The 15,762-nt window shown below is 38.5% G+C and overlaps 1 protein-coding gene across 4 annotated transcripts in view; it reads right to left on the minus strand.

Moving 5' to 3' along the window:
- The window catches only part of asap2a (ArfGAP with SH3 domain, ankyrin repeat and PH domain 2a), a 193,727-nt gene that overhangs the window by 99,659 nt on the left and 78,306 nt on the right, over window positions 1-15,762 (minus strand). For all 4 annotated transcript variants that reach the window (XM_043678183.1, XM_043678192.1, XM_043678201.1 and 1 more), the window contains exons 3-4: window positions 9,414-9,559; window positions 6,282-6,356 (exon numbers count right to left, since the gene is read on the minus strand). In XM_043678183.1, the coding sequence (XP_043534118.1) occupies window positions 6,282-6,356; window positions 9,414-9,559 (221 nt within the window). The remainder of the gene's footprint in view (window positions 1-6,281; window positions 6,357-9,413; window positions 9,560-15,762) is intronic.

A 15,762-nucleotide genomic window follows, 5' to 3' on the forward strand; every position in this document is an offset into this window, starting at 1 on the left:
ATGACATGGTATGAATTTTGAAAGGCGTGATTTTCAGCCCCTCAAAAGTAGTATCCATGTAATAGTTGACCCCATAAATTTAACCTTAAAAAGTAGTCAAAACATTGAATTATTACTCAAGCGTATACGGTATAGCACAGTTTGAAAGATTTCAAAGCACATGAAAAACAAAATCCTACCTACTCCACTGCACCATCACTTTGCAGTTACAAAAATAAGATAGATTTCTCTTCTCTATCCGATCTATGGGTTTGAATTGATTGCTTTTTCCTGTGCTATGAGCTATGAAGCCATTTCCTTGAGTCCTCACACAACTGAGATCTTAAATGTTCTGAGCTTTGAATAAGCAAAGCTGGAGGTTTCACAAACTAAAGTCTTTTACTGTAGTGGCTTATTCACTTTTAACTTTCTGCATTCTCCCCTGTCTAGGAGAACTTATGCGTGCATCTAACACCAACCAAATCTTTTCAAATATGCCCAAAAGCTTTCCTAACTCTGGATCTTTCTAAACTAAAATTAAATCCTCAATTATTCTGAACAAAAGTGCAACTTGATGTCGTTTAACATATTTCTCTCCTGTCATAAAGCCCTATTAAATAAACAAACTTGCATTAACACTAAGGGAGGAACATTAATTTAAAATCATGATTCTGGAAATATTGAATTAGTTAATTTTTAAAATCACTGAACAAAAATAGACCAATACCCATACGCCACCCCTTTAAAATCTAAACTCTTCAAAAACAAATTGCTTATCTCACAGTTTTCATCACACCCCCAAATGAGAATGAAAATCTTTCCTTAAGAGGCATTTTCATTTTTCAATAAAAATCCTGTTAAACTTTGATGTCACATTAAGACTAGAATTATATTGATTTTGAACATACAATAAGATTCATGGCAACCATATTTCACATTTGTTGCATCACAGCATTTGGGTTCTGTCATATAGCTGATGCTATATCAAGAGAACATAGTATCTTTTTACAGGCAAACGTATGTTACTTTAATTATATGGATAGATAATTAAGCTCCACTCAAATAACTGTAATTCTTGTCCTGAAATTTTTCCACAAAACCAAAGTATTATGACGCATATAAATAATAGTTTCTTGAGCACTGTTTGTAATATCTACCACAAAACGATGCACAAACAACACCAGACTCAACACCCCTTTCTGAACTGTCAAATGTTTCAGTTGTCATGCAGTCAGTTTCTTCAAAAACTGACAGGCCGTTCAATCCCCATCTTCTCAAACTACAGGAAAATGGCTCCCACAATTATGTCAGTGGCATCAATGGTCAGTTTGACTGACTTCCCATAATATGAAGGCACTAAAATCAATGTGATTGTCAGCACAGCTTTCAATTTGCCAAACTCACTGACATTATTCCATGCATTTAAATTTTCTTCCTCTTTTGGAAAAAAAATAGTTTAAGGGGGTCATAACAGTGCAAAAGTTCAGAATAAAATTCTGATAAAATCCACACATGCCAACATATTGCAAGATTTTGCCTTGGGCATGAGAAAATCCACAATATTCTTTACTTTCAGTTCTTGATGTGCTAAATTACTTTGTGCCAGTGTGTACATTTACAGGATTGATAAAACATTTTAGCATTTAGTAGCTAATCAAACAGCTCAATTAAGTAGCATAAATGTTCTTCCCACATTTGGGTGAAAAAATATAATAAGTTGATGATGTAAACCATGCAGTTAAGAAGTTCTTCAATGACTTCACGGGTCAATCATTGGAAAATTGCTGGTACATTTTTCATTTCAAGTAGCAAGACTGCACTGATAGCGTCTATCCAGCCGTACAAAAGCTGATATTCCTTTGGCTCTATCAACGCATTTTGTCAATATCCCTTTAAGCAAGTCAATTTTGGTGATCAATTATGCATGTTCAATTCTTTCAAACAAATCTTCCAATCTTTGGATACTATTTCAGTTTTGTTATCGTGTTGACTTTGTAATCGTCAGTACTTTGGGAACTATATAGTTTCATCACCATCACAACAGTGGTGTTCCAGCTACTATGACTTATGGTTCATCATGAAGTAATGTGTTCCCTAGTTTTAGGGAATCTCTTCGGATTGAGTTTAAGAATGCTGCTTTGTAGCTAATGCACAATTTTCTTGTGGATTCCCATATGACAATCCCCCAAACTATAAATGAGAGAGAGATATCAAATCTGCTCCTTCTCTGATCTTTGACTCTTGATATCCAAACTATTTCTGAATATTTTATAGTCTCAAAATTTTTCTCTAACTTCAGGTGATTGAAACCACTTAGCCCGCAGTATTTTTCTCACTTGCAAATCATACAAACGTCTAATTAAATTGCTTTCTTGTAGACCTAAGTTTCAATTGGTAAACTTCTGGGACAAGCTGAAAACCACTGAGCAATAACTTTTTGACAGTTTGTACTTTGTAGACTGTTCTTCTGTCAAACCTGCGTACAGTCATAGCTGTACCTGTCAAAATATTTTGTAACATTAAGGTTCAACATCTTTTCACCACTTCATCTGCTCTGCTATCTTCTTAAATGAGATGAAAAATCGGTAAGTCACTAAATATGAATCCTTAGTTAAATCAATTACCTCACTGGAATCAAAATCATCTTCTGATGTACTACTACTGCTACTACTATTACTGCTTTTTCTTCTTTACTCTATGCTTTTTTTTGGCCAAACGATATTGACAAACTATCCCACCACTTCAGAATTCAAGCTTTTTGAATGTGATTCCCTTTTCCATTCATCGTTGTTTTTCTTATACTCTTTTTCCATTTTGAGTTTTCTCAATTCTATCCCTTTACATGACTCTGTTCTTGTTTTTCACCAAATCAAGTTTTATTTTCGTTTTCCTTTCCTCTGTTTTTTCTTCTAACTGGAGTCTGTTCTTTTCTATATCTTAGCTAACTCTAGTTGTGACATCCCAATTTCAGTTTTTATAAATCTCAATGTTGGATAATCACAGTAAGTATCTGCTGTCTATGAGATCTTGCTCTTATGCCTACCTTCAATTTATCCACTAATTCTGTCTCGCCTTGATACCTTCAAAGCCATTTTGAATATGTACGTTAAACGCCCCTGCAACAGCTGTTTATGTCCAGCACCTCCATTTTCCTGTTTCTTTACAAAAGACACAGACCCGTCCGAATTCAATTAGCTCAGACTGTGGATGAGCTTCCCCTTCACATGATCCAAGCTGATGTTACTTCTAGATAAGTCAGATCCCCAAGTGAGATGACTCAATAGATCATAGTTTTCCTTTTTATTTTAACATGATGGCCTTTCACTAAAACATAGTCACACAAGGCTGCAGTTTGGTTTTAACAACAAAACAGACATTTATTACTCAGAATATAAACACAGAGGAACCTCGATTATCCAGCATTCAATTAACTGAACGAAATACTCCCCATCTGTGTCCTTTGGATAATTGAGGTTCCTCTGTAAACCAACCAAGCCAAATATAAAAAGTTTGAAAATTTCAAAGCATGGAGTAAAACAAGTCCCATCTACACACCAACACCATCACTTTATAGTTTGTCAAAAAATACAAACTTCTCTTTCCTATAGAGTTTGTCAGTTTGAATCAACAGTTTTTCCCTCCGTTACTGTACTGTGTGAGAAGAAGCCTTTTCTGTGAATCCTTCCATAACTGAGATCTTAGAAATTATGAATTTTAAGTAACCAATGCAGAGTCCTGGAAATTTCAGACACAGCTGGTCTGGAAGTTTCACAACCTAAACTCTTTCATTGAGTTAACTAATTCCCTTAACTGTTCTGAACATCTCCTTTCTAAGACAACGTAAATTTGCATTTGAAACCAATCAAGCCTTTTTGAAGCTGCCCAAAGGTGGTATGGTGGCTCAGTAGTTAGCACTGCTGCCTCAGTGCCAGTGACCCAATATTGATTCCAGCCTTGAGAGACTGCCTGTGTGGAGTTTGCATGTTCTCCTCATGTCAGCATGGGTTTCCGCAGGGTGCTCCAGTTTCCTCCCACAGTCCAAAGATGAGCAAGTTAGGTTAATGAGCCATGGGAGATGCAGGTTTCTGGGGAAAGAGTGCAGGGCTGGGGCTGGGTGGATGCTTTTCCAAGGGTTGGTAAATTCTTAATGGGGTGAATGGCCTCTTTCCTCAATGTAGGAATTCTATGATTCCAAAAGCTTTATTATCTCTATCACTTTAAGCTAAAATCAATCTTTTACTTTGCCAAACTCAAACGCAAGCTAAAATTTTTCAATGCTTTTTCTCTCCTCTCATAAAATAAACTATCCATTAACATTTTAGGCATCATATATGGATTTAAAATCACGGTTCCAGAAAGACCAGTTAATTTTAAAACCCCATCACAAAAATAGACTTACATCAAATGCTAATATTTTAAGAGCCAAATTATAAAACAAATTAAGTTTAATATATAAATCCTGCACTATTCGTCACAATACTACAAGATAAGCAAGATATGTAAGGCATGCAAAGACAAAAGGCTGATGTCTAGTAAATGGAACAAATGTGTTCCAAGAATATAATGTGGGCACTGGGTTCATTCTCAGATCTGTAGGTCAATCAAAATACCTAAGCTAAATGTGTTACTGCCATCTGGCAAAGCTATTTGCCCGTTCACGTAGTTTTACAAAGGATAATTGCTAATAAATAATACTAAATATGATATAACCTTGACGAGAAAGATCTCAAGATTCAATTTGTACTAAAAGGCAAAAGACCTAATGAAAACTAATTGCGCATTTCATCAACTGCAATATGTCATTCAATTAGTTTTACTTTATATCCCACCTTAAAAGCTGAAAGAATAACTCTGATTGGGCAATAACTTTTGAGGAGAAAGTGGGGACTGCAGACGCTGGAGATCAGAATCAAGAGTGTGGTGCTGGAAAAGCACAGCAGGTCAGGCAGCATCTGAGGAGCAGGAGAATCGACGTTCTGGGCATAAGCCCTTCATCAGGAATGAGACTTCATTCCTGAGGAAGGGCTTATGCCCAAAACGTCATTTCTCCTGCTCCTTAGATGCTGCCTTACCTCCATGCTTTTCCAGCACCACACTCTTAACAACAACTATATAAAAAATGCAATAGATAATATCATTTAAACATTACCTCATTACTACTAATCTCAAAGAAATTAATAAATCGTGCTTAAAAATGTATGCCTATTTCAGAAATTCAGGCATGTGGTGAGAATTTAGAAATCACTGCAAAATGCGCATACTGCAGTGATTAGTACAGATTAATTTGTGAGAAAATTAGACAAGTTAAAAAGGAAGGAAAGAATAGAAAAAATATAATGTCGAGGGATAATTTGACTGAGATTTCGTCATACTGGGAAAGAAATTGAAAGGGTAGATAGAAAGAAATTCTGAGATTGAAGACAGAACCATAAAATCAAAGCATTGCCAATCAAGAGAAAAATAATCTTTCAAAGAGTGGTAAAGTACGCATGTCTCTCCTACAAAAAAATCTTAAAATGATAGCTTAATTAATTTTAAGTCCAAAATCAACAGATTTTGTAACCCAATCATTTAAAGGAATACGAAACCAAGGTGGGTTCCAATGGGCATAATCATACTGAGTACTGGTGTGGAATGGCTGAGAGCCGGAGCAGGAGGCATGGAACAGTGCAGCTGAGAGCCAGAGAGGAGCGGGTTGGAGTTATGGAACAGACCAGGGACGGTTGTTGGATTGAACTGACTGCAGTCTGGTGCAGGCGGTCAGTGGCTTGCATGGGCAGTCAGACCATGTGTGGAAGCCCATATGCTGATTTACTGCAATGTAATATTTATCTACAATCTGTCTGACTAATATTTATCCTTGTAACTATGTCTTATTTCTAACTTACACCATGAATCAGTAAGGTAATGCAACTTTTCTTCTCTTTTTTGCCCTTTTAGTATCTGGTTCTTTGTAACTAAGATGGCACCATGACAGGAGACATTATGAACTTTTCACTGTTCTCCTGTACTTGAGTACAAGTGACAATAAAACCTAATTCAAATTCTAATGAGTAGGGATTGGCGGGATGGGGGGCTTGGTCTTATTAAGCAGCTGAAGAGCTAACAAAATTAGAATTGAAAACAAAATTAGTATTCAAACTGGTCTTTTGATTTATAGTCCGTGGATCTTTGCTATAGGGATTGGTTTTAAAAAGAAACATTTTATCTAACATTATTCACAAATCATCAAAATGGAAATATTTAGGAGTTTTCTTTTCCTTTGTAAAGACAACTACAAAATAAAGACAGTATATTCTTACCCCTTTAACTCCTTTCAGATCTCCTTTCAGTAAACTGTCCAGAGGAAAAGTGATGATATTGTTCATATTTTGAATCTATACAATAACAAAAGGCTGATATTAAATTTCGCAATTTAACCAATTGTCAGCTTCTTGCAGTTGTCAGCAATTATGGAAAATTCCTGTAAAACCTACAAAAGATAACCATATCAATACCATTTTGAATGAATTAATTGAAATTCAAAATTTAAGAGGAAATGCAGTTTCCCCAAAGATTTGCACAGCAAAAACGTGAAGTTTGTCTCTGTTTAATTGGAATTTTTTCAACTATTAAGTTCATTTAGAAGTGGTAACTTAAGGAATCATGAATGGAAAAATTGTATGCCAACATAAAGGAATTAAACCCATATATATTTTGATGAAAAAAGTTCCTATTATCAAAAGACAGTGATTTGAGATACTTCCTTTCAGAAAAGTGAACTTCTGTCACAATTCAACAATCTGACTAATGGAAATTACACTTGTAATTTGAAAACATGTGTGTGTTCATTTGTTTATGGGTAGAGGGTGGCGAGAAAGCTGTTTATACCAAATTATTAACCAACCAACCTTTCCATCTGGTTTTTCAGGGCATGATTCAGACCTCTTAGATTGGGCAATTAGGCCATGCTGCCTTGGAGCTTGCAATCCAAGATTTCAGCTGGCAACTCCCACTGATGATCACAGCCCACAGTTTGGGAAGCCATGGTGTCTACTAAGATACTTAGCAGCAAGCTAAAAAGATTCAGACAACTAAATGCCTGACACCCCCTCACTGTTCTAACACCTAGCACAACACTATACAACATTTAGAAATAATTCAGAATTCTACATCAACAATATCTAACTTGTTGCCAAATTTGTACTTTACACTGGAAAAAATATCAAATGGAGTAAGTAAATGTTTAATGATGCACGTTTGGAATGCTGCTAATAATTTCTGATCCGAGTGCTGCCTTTAAACACAAATGGTGCCATTTGCCTTCAAGTTTTTTGTTATGAAATCTACTTGGGCACTGTCTTCCAGCACTTAGAAAACCTGATGTTCTCCATCACTTGTCATTCGGTCATGATTTACCCATTGATGAATGCAGTTTTCAATACCAGAAAATTGGTTCCAGATCTTTCTGCAACTGCTACTGGAAGATTTAGTTCCACAATCTGGTTAACAAAGATTGTGATATAAAATTGTTTCTTTATGGAACAGTTAGTTCACCTGATGCCAGTAAGGATATGAAAAGATATAAATAGGAATTTTTAGACCCAAATCACTATTTGACCTCACTCAAGACTGATTTGGTGTTGAAGTTGACTTGTATGACAATGCTGTTCCTTTAATAAGGTTATGTTATCCTTGTTTTTTTTTAAGGAGATGGTAAAAACACAGGTTCTGAAAAGTCTGGGCTTGGATGGATTTTAGGGCCAGTTTGATATTTGGGCCGATGGATATGCCTCAGGGAAAAGGCTTTCAAGTTGTTTTTTAAAAACACTTGTACAATGAAAGAGGAGTGGCCAGTTCTCTCAGCTCAGCTTCTCTCTGGTTTGATTTGGTTTTGGCAGTCTGGCTATTCACTAAGGCCTGGCTAGCTCAGTCGGTAGAGCACGAGATGCTTAATCTGAGAGTCATGGGTTCGAACTTCACGATGGGCGCTTTCACTGGGTGGTACGGTGGCTCAGTGGTTAGCACTACTACCTCACAGGGACCCGGGTTCAATTCCTGCCTCTGGCAACTGTCTGTGTGGAGTTTGCACATTCTCCCAGTGTTTGCGTGGGTTTCCTCTGGGTGCTCCGGTTTCCTCCCACAGTCCAAAGTTGTGCAGGTCAGGTGAACTGGCCATGCTAAATTGTCCATAGTGCTAAGTGCATTAGTCAGGGGTAATGTAGGGGAATGGGTCTGGGTGGGTTGCTCTTCGGAGGGTTGGTGTGGACTTGTTGGGCTGAAGGGCCTGTTTCCACACTATAGGGAACCTAATCTAATCACTGAAAGCAGTCAGGCAGTTTTTGAGGCTGCTGATCCAAGAAACAGTTACATGGAAGAGGGTATTCCATGCTGCCACCTCTCTCTGTGACTTCTCTCTCTTGTAAGACCCTGTGTTTGATTTTAACTTTTGTGTCAAGGAGTGTTTATGGGGATTGTTGCAAGTGTTTGGAACAGCATCATTAAGCTGGTATGTCTGTTGGATTTTCGGATAAGTTAAGTTATTCAGTACTCTGTTCTCTTTTGTTTGTGTTTAATTTGGTAATCTTGTAAATAAATTCTGTTTTGGTTAAAAGTGGTTCAATCAGCTGCATCCCTCCTGGAATATCTGCATTACACCTGCTTAAAACAATTAGCAAAGTTAGAATCTGGGCTACTTTCTTGAATTTTTTTTTTAGGGGTTTGGCCTGGTCCATAACACTCGTCACTTTGTAACGGAGACATACATCAATCGGTTTCACTTTGTCGAAAGCAAAGCAGTTGCCTCGTATACCCTACTTTTTTTTTTATTTTCAGAGGGAAGCACATATAGCAAGCTGCTCCCTGTAGCTTTAAAACTTTAAATGAAGAGGATGTCTACTAGGGATGCCATCAGGGTGATAAATGCATAATAGATGGGCGGCACGGTGGCACAGTGGTCAGCGCTGCTGCCTCACAGCGCTAGAGACCCGGGTTCAATTCCCGCCTCAGGCAACTCTCTGTGTGGAGTTTGCACATTCTCCCTGTGTCTGCGTGGGTTTCCTTTGGGTGCTCTGGTTTCTTCCCACAATCCAAAAATGTGCAGGTTAGCTGAATTGGCCATGCTAAATTGCCTGTAGTGTTAGGTGAAGGGGTAAATGTAGAGGAATGGGTCTGGGTGGGTTATGCTTCGGCGGGTTGGTGTGGACCTGTTGGGCCGAAGGGCCTGTTTCCATACAGTAAGTAATCTAATTAATTAAAAAGATCCATTATGAAATGTTAATTGCGCTTTCTAGATCAGTCGTCTAGGACATATCACAAAAATCAATTGCCTTGGGAACTTGGTTCAAATTGACTTCCAAATGTATTCAAACATATATAAGCCTGCAATATGCACAATTATAATTACAAGTCTATCAAGAACTTAGGGACACGAGGATTTAAGTTTACAGCCTCACCTGATTTTTGAAAAGTGCGGTTAATTCTTTAGTGAAGACAGCAAACTTTAGAAAAGCTGTGCCTAAATCAGGATCATCACGGCAGACACAGTTACCTCCAAACTTCTCTAGTGCTTGTGTATACTGTTCTTCATTTTCTACATGACCTGCACAGAAAAAGCTCTATTAGCAGTCATTTCCACTAAATGCAACAGTAACGCAATCTATTTAATTGAAACTAAGCAGCTCAATAATAAAAAAATCTAATTGTCCTTACAGAACTAATAAATTACATTAGTGCAAGAGACATGAAGGAAAAAAAACATTTTTTTGCATTACTTTAAATGATTCATCTGACAAAATACAACAACATCTCAGATCTCATGTACAGTAATACTAAATTCAAAATGTATGTCATATGGCAGTGAAATGCAACTCCAGCCTTAAACCATCATGAATAATGTCGAAAATGAATGTGTTCAAATAAAATCTATTTTTTGCAAAACGTGCTTTAACTTTTGGCATTGAAAGTGTAGCTAAATTATGAATCTAAAAAAATCTTAGATCTGTCAGAACTCTAGTTTTCTATGTTTATATGTTTTTGTTATCTTTTTCATTATAAATTCTGACTTCTATATTCTATGAAAATTTGCCACCTTTTAACTATACTTTTTTCCTGTGCAGGGTCTGCAGCAGAAGGTTATACAGTAATTACCATTTAAGCCACAAATGCACACAATGGAATTTACAATAGATTTCAAATGTAACTGTTTCAAAATGATAAATGCATCATATCTCCATGTCCTAATCCAGTTATCATCCATTCTCCAAAACTATTTTTCCTGAGGATTTCTCTTGATGCAGATTCTTCTTAAGCAACCTCAGGGCAGCAACTAATGCAAAAGTAATATTTCCAACAGACAATGAATTGAATTTAATCAAACATATTTAGATACGTACCCTTTTGAAATTGTGGTGTTAGCATACAAACAAAATAATCCCGAATTAAGGGTTACAAAATCACACTGAATTTGAAATAACACATAGCACAAAAGGACATAAATGCTTAATATTCATCTGAAATTCCACATATATGTATCTTGAATAACTTCCTATGTTCTTCATGGATGTAGTACTTTTGTGTCAGACTTGTATTATTTGAAAGGAGTAAACAACTAAATTTGTGGAGAAAAAATTCAAACATATTAACAGTAATGTCCCACTGTGAGATTTCAAGGCCACAACTTTTTAAATGGGACATCTTGACTCTTCGGTTTGTAACCTGTCAGGTTAAAAGATGCTCCAGAGTGCACTATCATTAAGAATATAATGATGTGTCACATTATTATAAAATAATAGACCCTTCAAGTTGGAAGATTGGATCTGGGATATTTGGGGGAGGGAGCTGTTAAATGATGAAACTGGTGAAATCCACATTGGTCCTGTGTGGTTGAAAGGTCCCAAGGCGGAAGTTGAGGCGTTTTTCCTCTGGGGTTCAAGTGGCTAGAGTTTGGTGGTGTGGGAGGGGAAGTTGAAGTGTTTGACCATGGGATGGCGGGATTGTTCAATACGTGTGTCCCAGAGATGTTCTCTGAAATGTCGTGCAAGTAGGCGTCCTGTCTCCCCAGTACAGAGGAGACCCATCGAGAGCAACGAACACAGTATATGACGTGTGGAAGTACTGGTAAATCTCTGTTGGATGTGAAAGGATTCTTTGGGGCCTTGGACAGAGATGAGGAGGGAGATGTGGATACAGGTTTTACACTTATTGCAGTTGCAGGGGACAATTCCAGGAGTGGAGGGTGGGTTGGTGGTGGTGGTGGGGGGGGGTGGAATCTGGAATATAACAAGGGAGTCACAGAGGGAATTCCACCCTACACCTCCTCCCACCCTGCATCCTGTAAAAACGCTATCCTTTATTCCCCTCTGCCTCTGTCACATCTGCTCCCAGGAGGACCAATTCCATCAGAGAATATCCCAAATAGCCACCTTAAAGACCGCAATTTCCCTTCCCACGTGGTCGACAATACCCTCCAAAGCATCACCTCCATTTCCTACACCTTCGCACCTGAACCCCACCCCTCCAATCACAACAAGGACAGAACTCCCCTCGTCCTCACCTTCCACCCCACCAACCTCCAGATATGTCACATCATCATCCACCATTTCCGCCACTACAAACAGACCTCACCACCAGAGATATATTTCCCTCCTCACCCCATCTGCATTCCATGGAGACTATTCCTTCCATGACTCCTTTCTTAGGTCAATGCCCCCCACCAACCCACCCTCCACTCCAGGCACCTTCCCCTGCCACTGCAAGAAGTGCCAAACCTGCACCCACACCTCCCCCTCCCCCTCCCGTCATCTCTGCCCAAGGCCTCAAAGGATCCTTCCATGCATGACAGCTACTGTGCCCGTTGCTCTCAATGCGCTCTCCTCTACATTGGGGTGACAGGATGCCAACTTGCAGGACATTTCAGAGAACATCTCTGGGTCATATGTACTAAACAACCCCACCGCCCCGTGGCCAAACACTTCAACTCCCCCTCCCAAACTGCCAAACCGTAGCCACCCGGGATCAATGTGGATTTCACCAGTTTCCTCATTTTCCCTCCACCCACTTTATCCCGGATTCAACCTTCCATCTTGGCACTGCCCTCTTGAACTGTCCTACCTGTCCATCTTCCTTCCCACTTATCCGCTCCATCACTTTCTCCCCCCACCTTCATCTACCTATCGCATTCCCAGCAACCTTCCCCTCAGCCCCACCCCCTCCCATTTATCTCGCAGCCCCTTTCGGCCACCCCCACATTCTTGATGAAGAGCTTATGCTTGAAATGTCGACTCTCCTGCTCCTCGGATGTTGCCTGAACAGCTGTGCATTTCCAGCACCACACTCTTCGATTCTGATTTCCAGCATCTGCACTCCTCACTTTCTCCTTTTAGCCTACCCATCCAGCACCCTACTAACCTGGCACCCTAACTCCTTAATCAACTGCCATCCTAAACCCACACTTGCCTTATACATCTATTCTTTCACAACTACTATGAAAGTAGCTGAGTCTACTACTGTACACTTAAATCACAGTAGATGGCACACTTCTGCAAAAAAAAAGGGGCATAGTTTCCACAATAATTCTCTCCATTGTTAAATTCACTGATTCTCAAATAGGGTAATAACAAGAGGTTTTGTGCAGGAAGATGCTCCAAGGTAAGTGTTCTTTTTAAACACAACCAGGGGCAAAAAAAGAATTTCTAACTCTAATTAGAATATCTGGACCATAAATGCTCAATACTGTTCTTAAATCAATTAGTACTATTGACCAGTCAAGTCTCAATGGTTTGCATTTGTTTTCTGCAGTGGAGTACTGCTTTGCTGCATCAGAGTGTAACTGGAGTTTAGTTAAACAGGGAGTCTCAAAGGATAAATTCTAAGAAATACTTCAACCTAAAATCTAGTCTGTTCTTTAATTTAGCCATAAAAAGTTGCTCTTTTGATTGGGTGCAGTCTAATTGAAACTTTAAAACAGCTATTTACAGGTACTTAAACTGAAGCTAATTAAACAACCAGTTTAATCCAGTTTCAGAAACCCTTGAATTTGGGGCTATAAAAGAAATTTTCTTCCATGTTGCTTTATTGCATTAGAGTATAAATGGAGTTTGATGAAATAGGGAGTCTGGCGAAAGGGAGAAGTGGTGATCAGTCCCTCCTTTTCTCTCATTGATAAGTACTTCTGCTCTTTAACTTCTGCTCATGGCAATCACTTAGGGAATTTGGAGCATAAGGGGAAAGAAAGCCACATCAGAAACAGTTTGAAAAAGAGAAATCACAGGAAATGCTGTAGGTTCATTGGTTGGTAAGTGACTAGTAATTTGAATACTGATTCCAAATTGAAAAATTGATTGGAGAAATATTTCACAAGTTAAAAACTAAAGCCCAGTAGGAAATTTTAAAAATACCAATTAAAAAATAATTAAGTAATTTAGAGATGCCAGGTGATGTGCTGTACCTTCATGAAGTTGGTGCCTGGTGGACCCTACTGTGGTTCATAGTGACCACATGGAGTAAATGTTGGTTCTTTGATGAGCTGGAGTTTGTATTTCTGACACTGCAACACATTAGGGAGGGTGTAATCTCAATGTTGTGCTTCAAGAGTTAGTCACACCTTATAAATCAAGTACTTCAAATTTAGTCAGCGGTCGGGGATAGGATGTTGTGACTACATGTGAGGCAGGTGGAGGCATCCTGAATTTAGCTCTTGAACTTGTCCAACAGGAATGAGATACTTGCTCTTTGTCTGCATGAGTAAAAGGACAATCGGGAGGATGGACACACTGACCACTACACTGTGGTACAGAAGGCCACTTAAGCATGAGAAGCAAATTGAGATGTGTAGGGGTATAAATAGCATCCTTTGTAAGCAGGGCTAACACCCACAAAGTGCCGTGCCTACCTCACAACGTAAAGGAAAATTTTGAACCAGCTTGAAAGAATAATAGAGTGAGAGGCAAAGGATCCAGTTGTTGAAGTCCATGCTGGGACCAACAACATAGGCAAGATATCCTGTTGAGGAATATCAGGAATTAGGAACAAAATTCAGACCAGCACCTCAAGGGTTATAATCTATGCATTATTACCAGAGTCATATGAAAACGAGCAGAGATTGGAAAATTATCTGGGAAGTAAATATGTGGCTAAAAGTGTGAGCAAGAGGGGTTCTATTTTGTGCAATATGTCTGGTACCAATATCTGAGCAAAAAGGCTAAATAAGGTGGTCACAAGGACTTTAAAGTAGTAAGTGGGGGAGTAGGCTCGGGGGAAGTCAAGACAGTTTCAAAATCAAGTTACAAAGCAGAGTATTGAAACAGTTAGGAGGCCTACTTCAGGTAGAGCAGGTCATTAGCTGTGTATCAAAAAGCCATGAGATGTGTATCAATTAAACTGGAAGAAAAATATAAACATGCAAATAAAACATCAATGCTGAGGGGCAGGTTACAGCATAAGGCCCAGATAAGCATTCTATACTTGAACACAAGGAAAATTGAGCTTCCGGCACATTCAAATTGGAGATTATGATATGGTAGCCATTAACAAGACATGGCTGCAGTATAGTCAGGATTGGGAACTAAATATACCAAGTTTGAAAGTTTAAAGGATGGATAGGGAAAATGGCAGATAAGGTGCAGTAGCCTTACTGATGAGGAACACAAATGACGAAGAATATAATGAGTACAAAATATTCAATAGAAACAGTATGGGTAGGATTGAGGAACTGTAAAAGATCTAAAACTAATATGTGTTGTGTACAGACTCCCTGGCAGTAGTTCTGAAATGCTAGATTTTATAAATGCAGAAATCAGGCAAGTGTGTAGAAAAATCAAATGCAGTATTAATGGGGGATGGTTTTAATTTTAGATTGGAAGAGGCAGACTATCAGTCAGAAAGGTAGTGAAACTCTGGAGTGTGCCCAGGCTAGTTTCACCACAGCAATGTGTCCTGGGTGCAACAAGGGGACACTGGATTTAGTAACGAACAATGAATCAGATTTAATTACTTCCATGGTGAGGAACCTAATTGTGCTTGAACATTTATCAAATAGTGATCATAATGTGACTGTGTTCAATGTAGCATTTGAAAGTGAAAAGCGTGAATCAGCTAAAGTTTTTTTACGCAAGGCCGACTTTAATGAGATGAGACAGATGGCCCACAGTGAGCTGGGAAAATGTGCTAATGAGCAAAGCAACTAAAAACAGTGGAGGATGTTTAAAGGAACATTCAACAAAACCAGTTTTTATCTCAGAGGGAAAAGCTCCATTTCACAGAAAAAAACCAGCAAAGGTCCTGCTAAATGGGAAAGATACGAAGATCAGTAAAGGGCCATAAAGCAGCTTTGTAACAGATATTAAAGGAATTTTGAAATGAACCTTGCTAGGGACATCAAAAACAGCAAGAAGAAATTGTATAGTTAAAGGGAAAACAGGTGGCCAGGAGCAATGTTGGAATGTCCTTCTCAGACTTTTGCTTTCTCAATGGAATACTTGCTGTTGAGAATTATGAAATATCTGTAAATGTCATCATTGCTCATCTTACCTTTCAACCTGTTTTCCTGGTTCACTGTAGCCAACTGACTTCATACATTAGTAATTACCTTTATTTAAGTTTAAGACATCAACTTCAGATCTACATTTCTCACCTTCAAACTGACCATAAAACATTGACATCACTCTTCCCTAGAAAATCCTGTGTCATTACATTTTTAAAAAATACACACTGCCACGTCTAAAAATAATCCAGTTCCTGTCTGCTTTCATAAGTTTCTAAGAAACTATCCCAAGTACACAAAATTTATGCTGTAATTGTGCCTGG

Source organism: Chiloscyllium plagiosum, chromosome 3 (genome assembly GCF_004010195.1).
Source record: "Chiloscyllium plagiosum isolate BGI_BamShark_2017 chromosome 3, ASM401019v2, whole genome shotgun sequence".
NCBI classification, from domain to species: Eukaryota; Metazoa; Chordata; class Chondrichthyes; order Orectolobiformes; family Hemiscylliidae; genus Chiloscyllium; species Chiloscyllium plagiosum.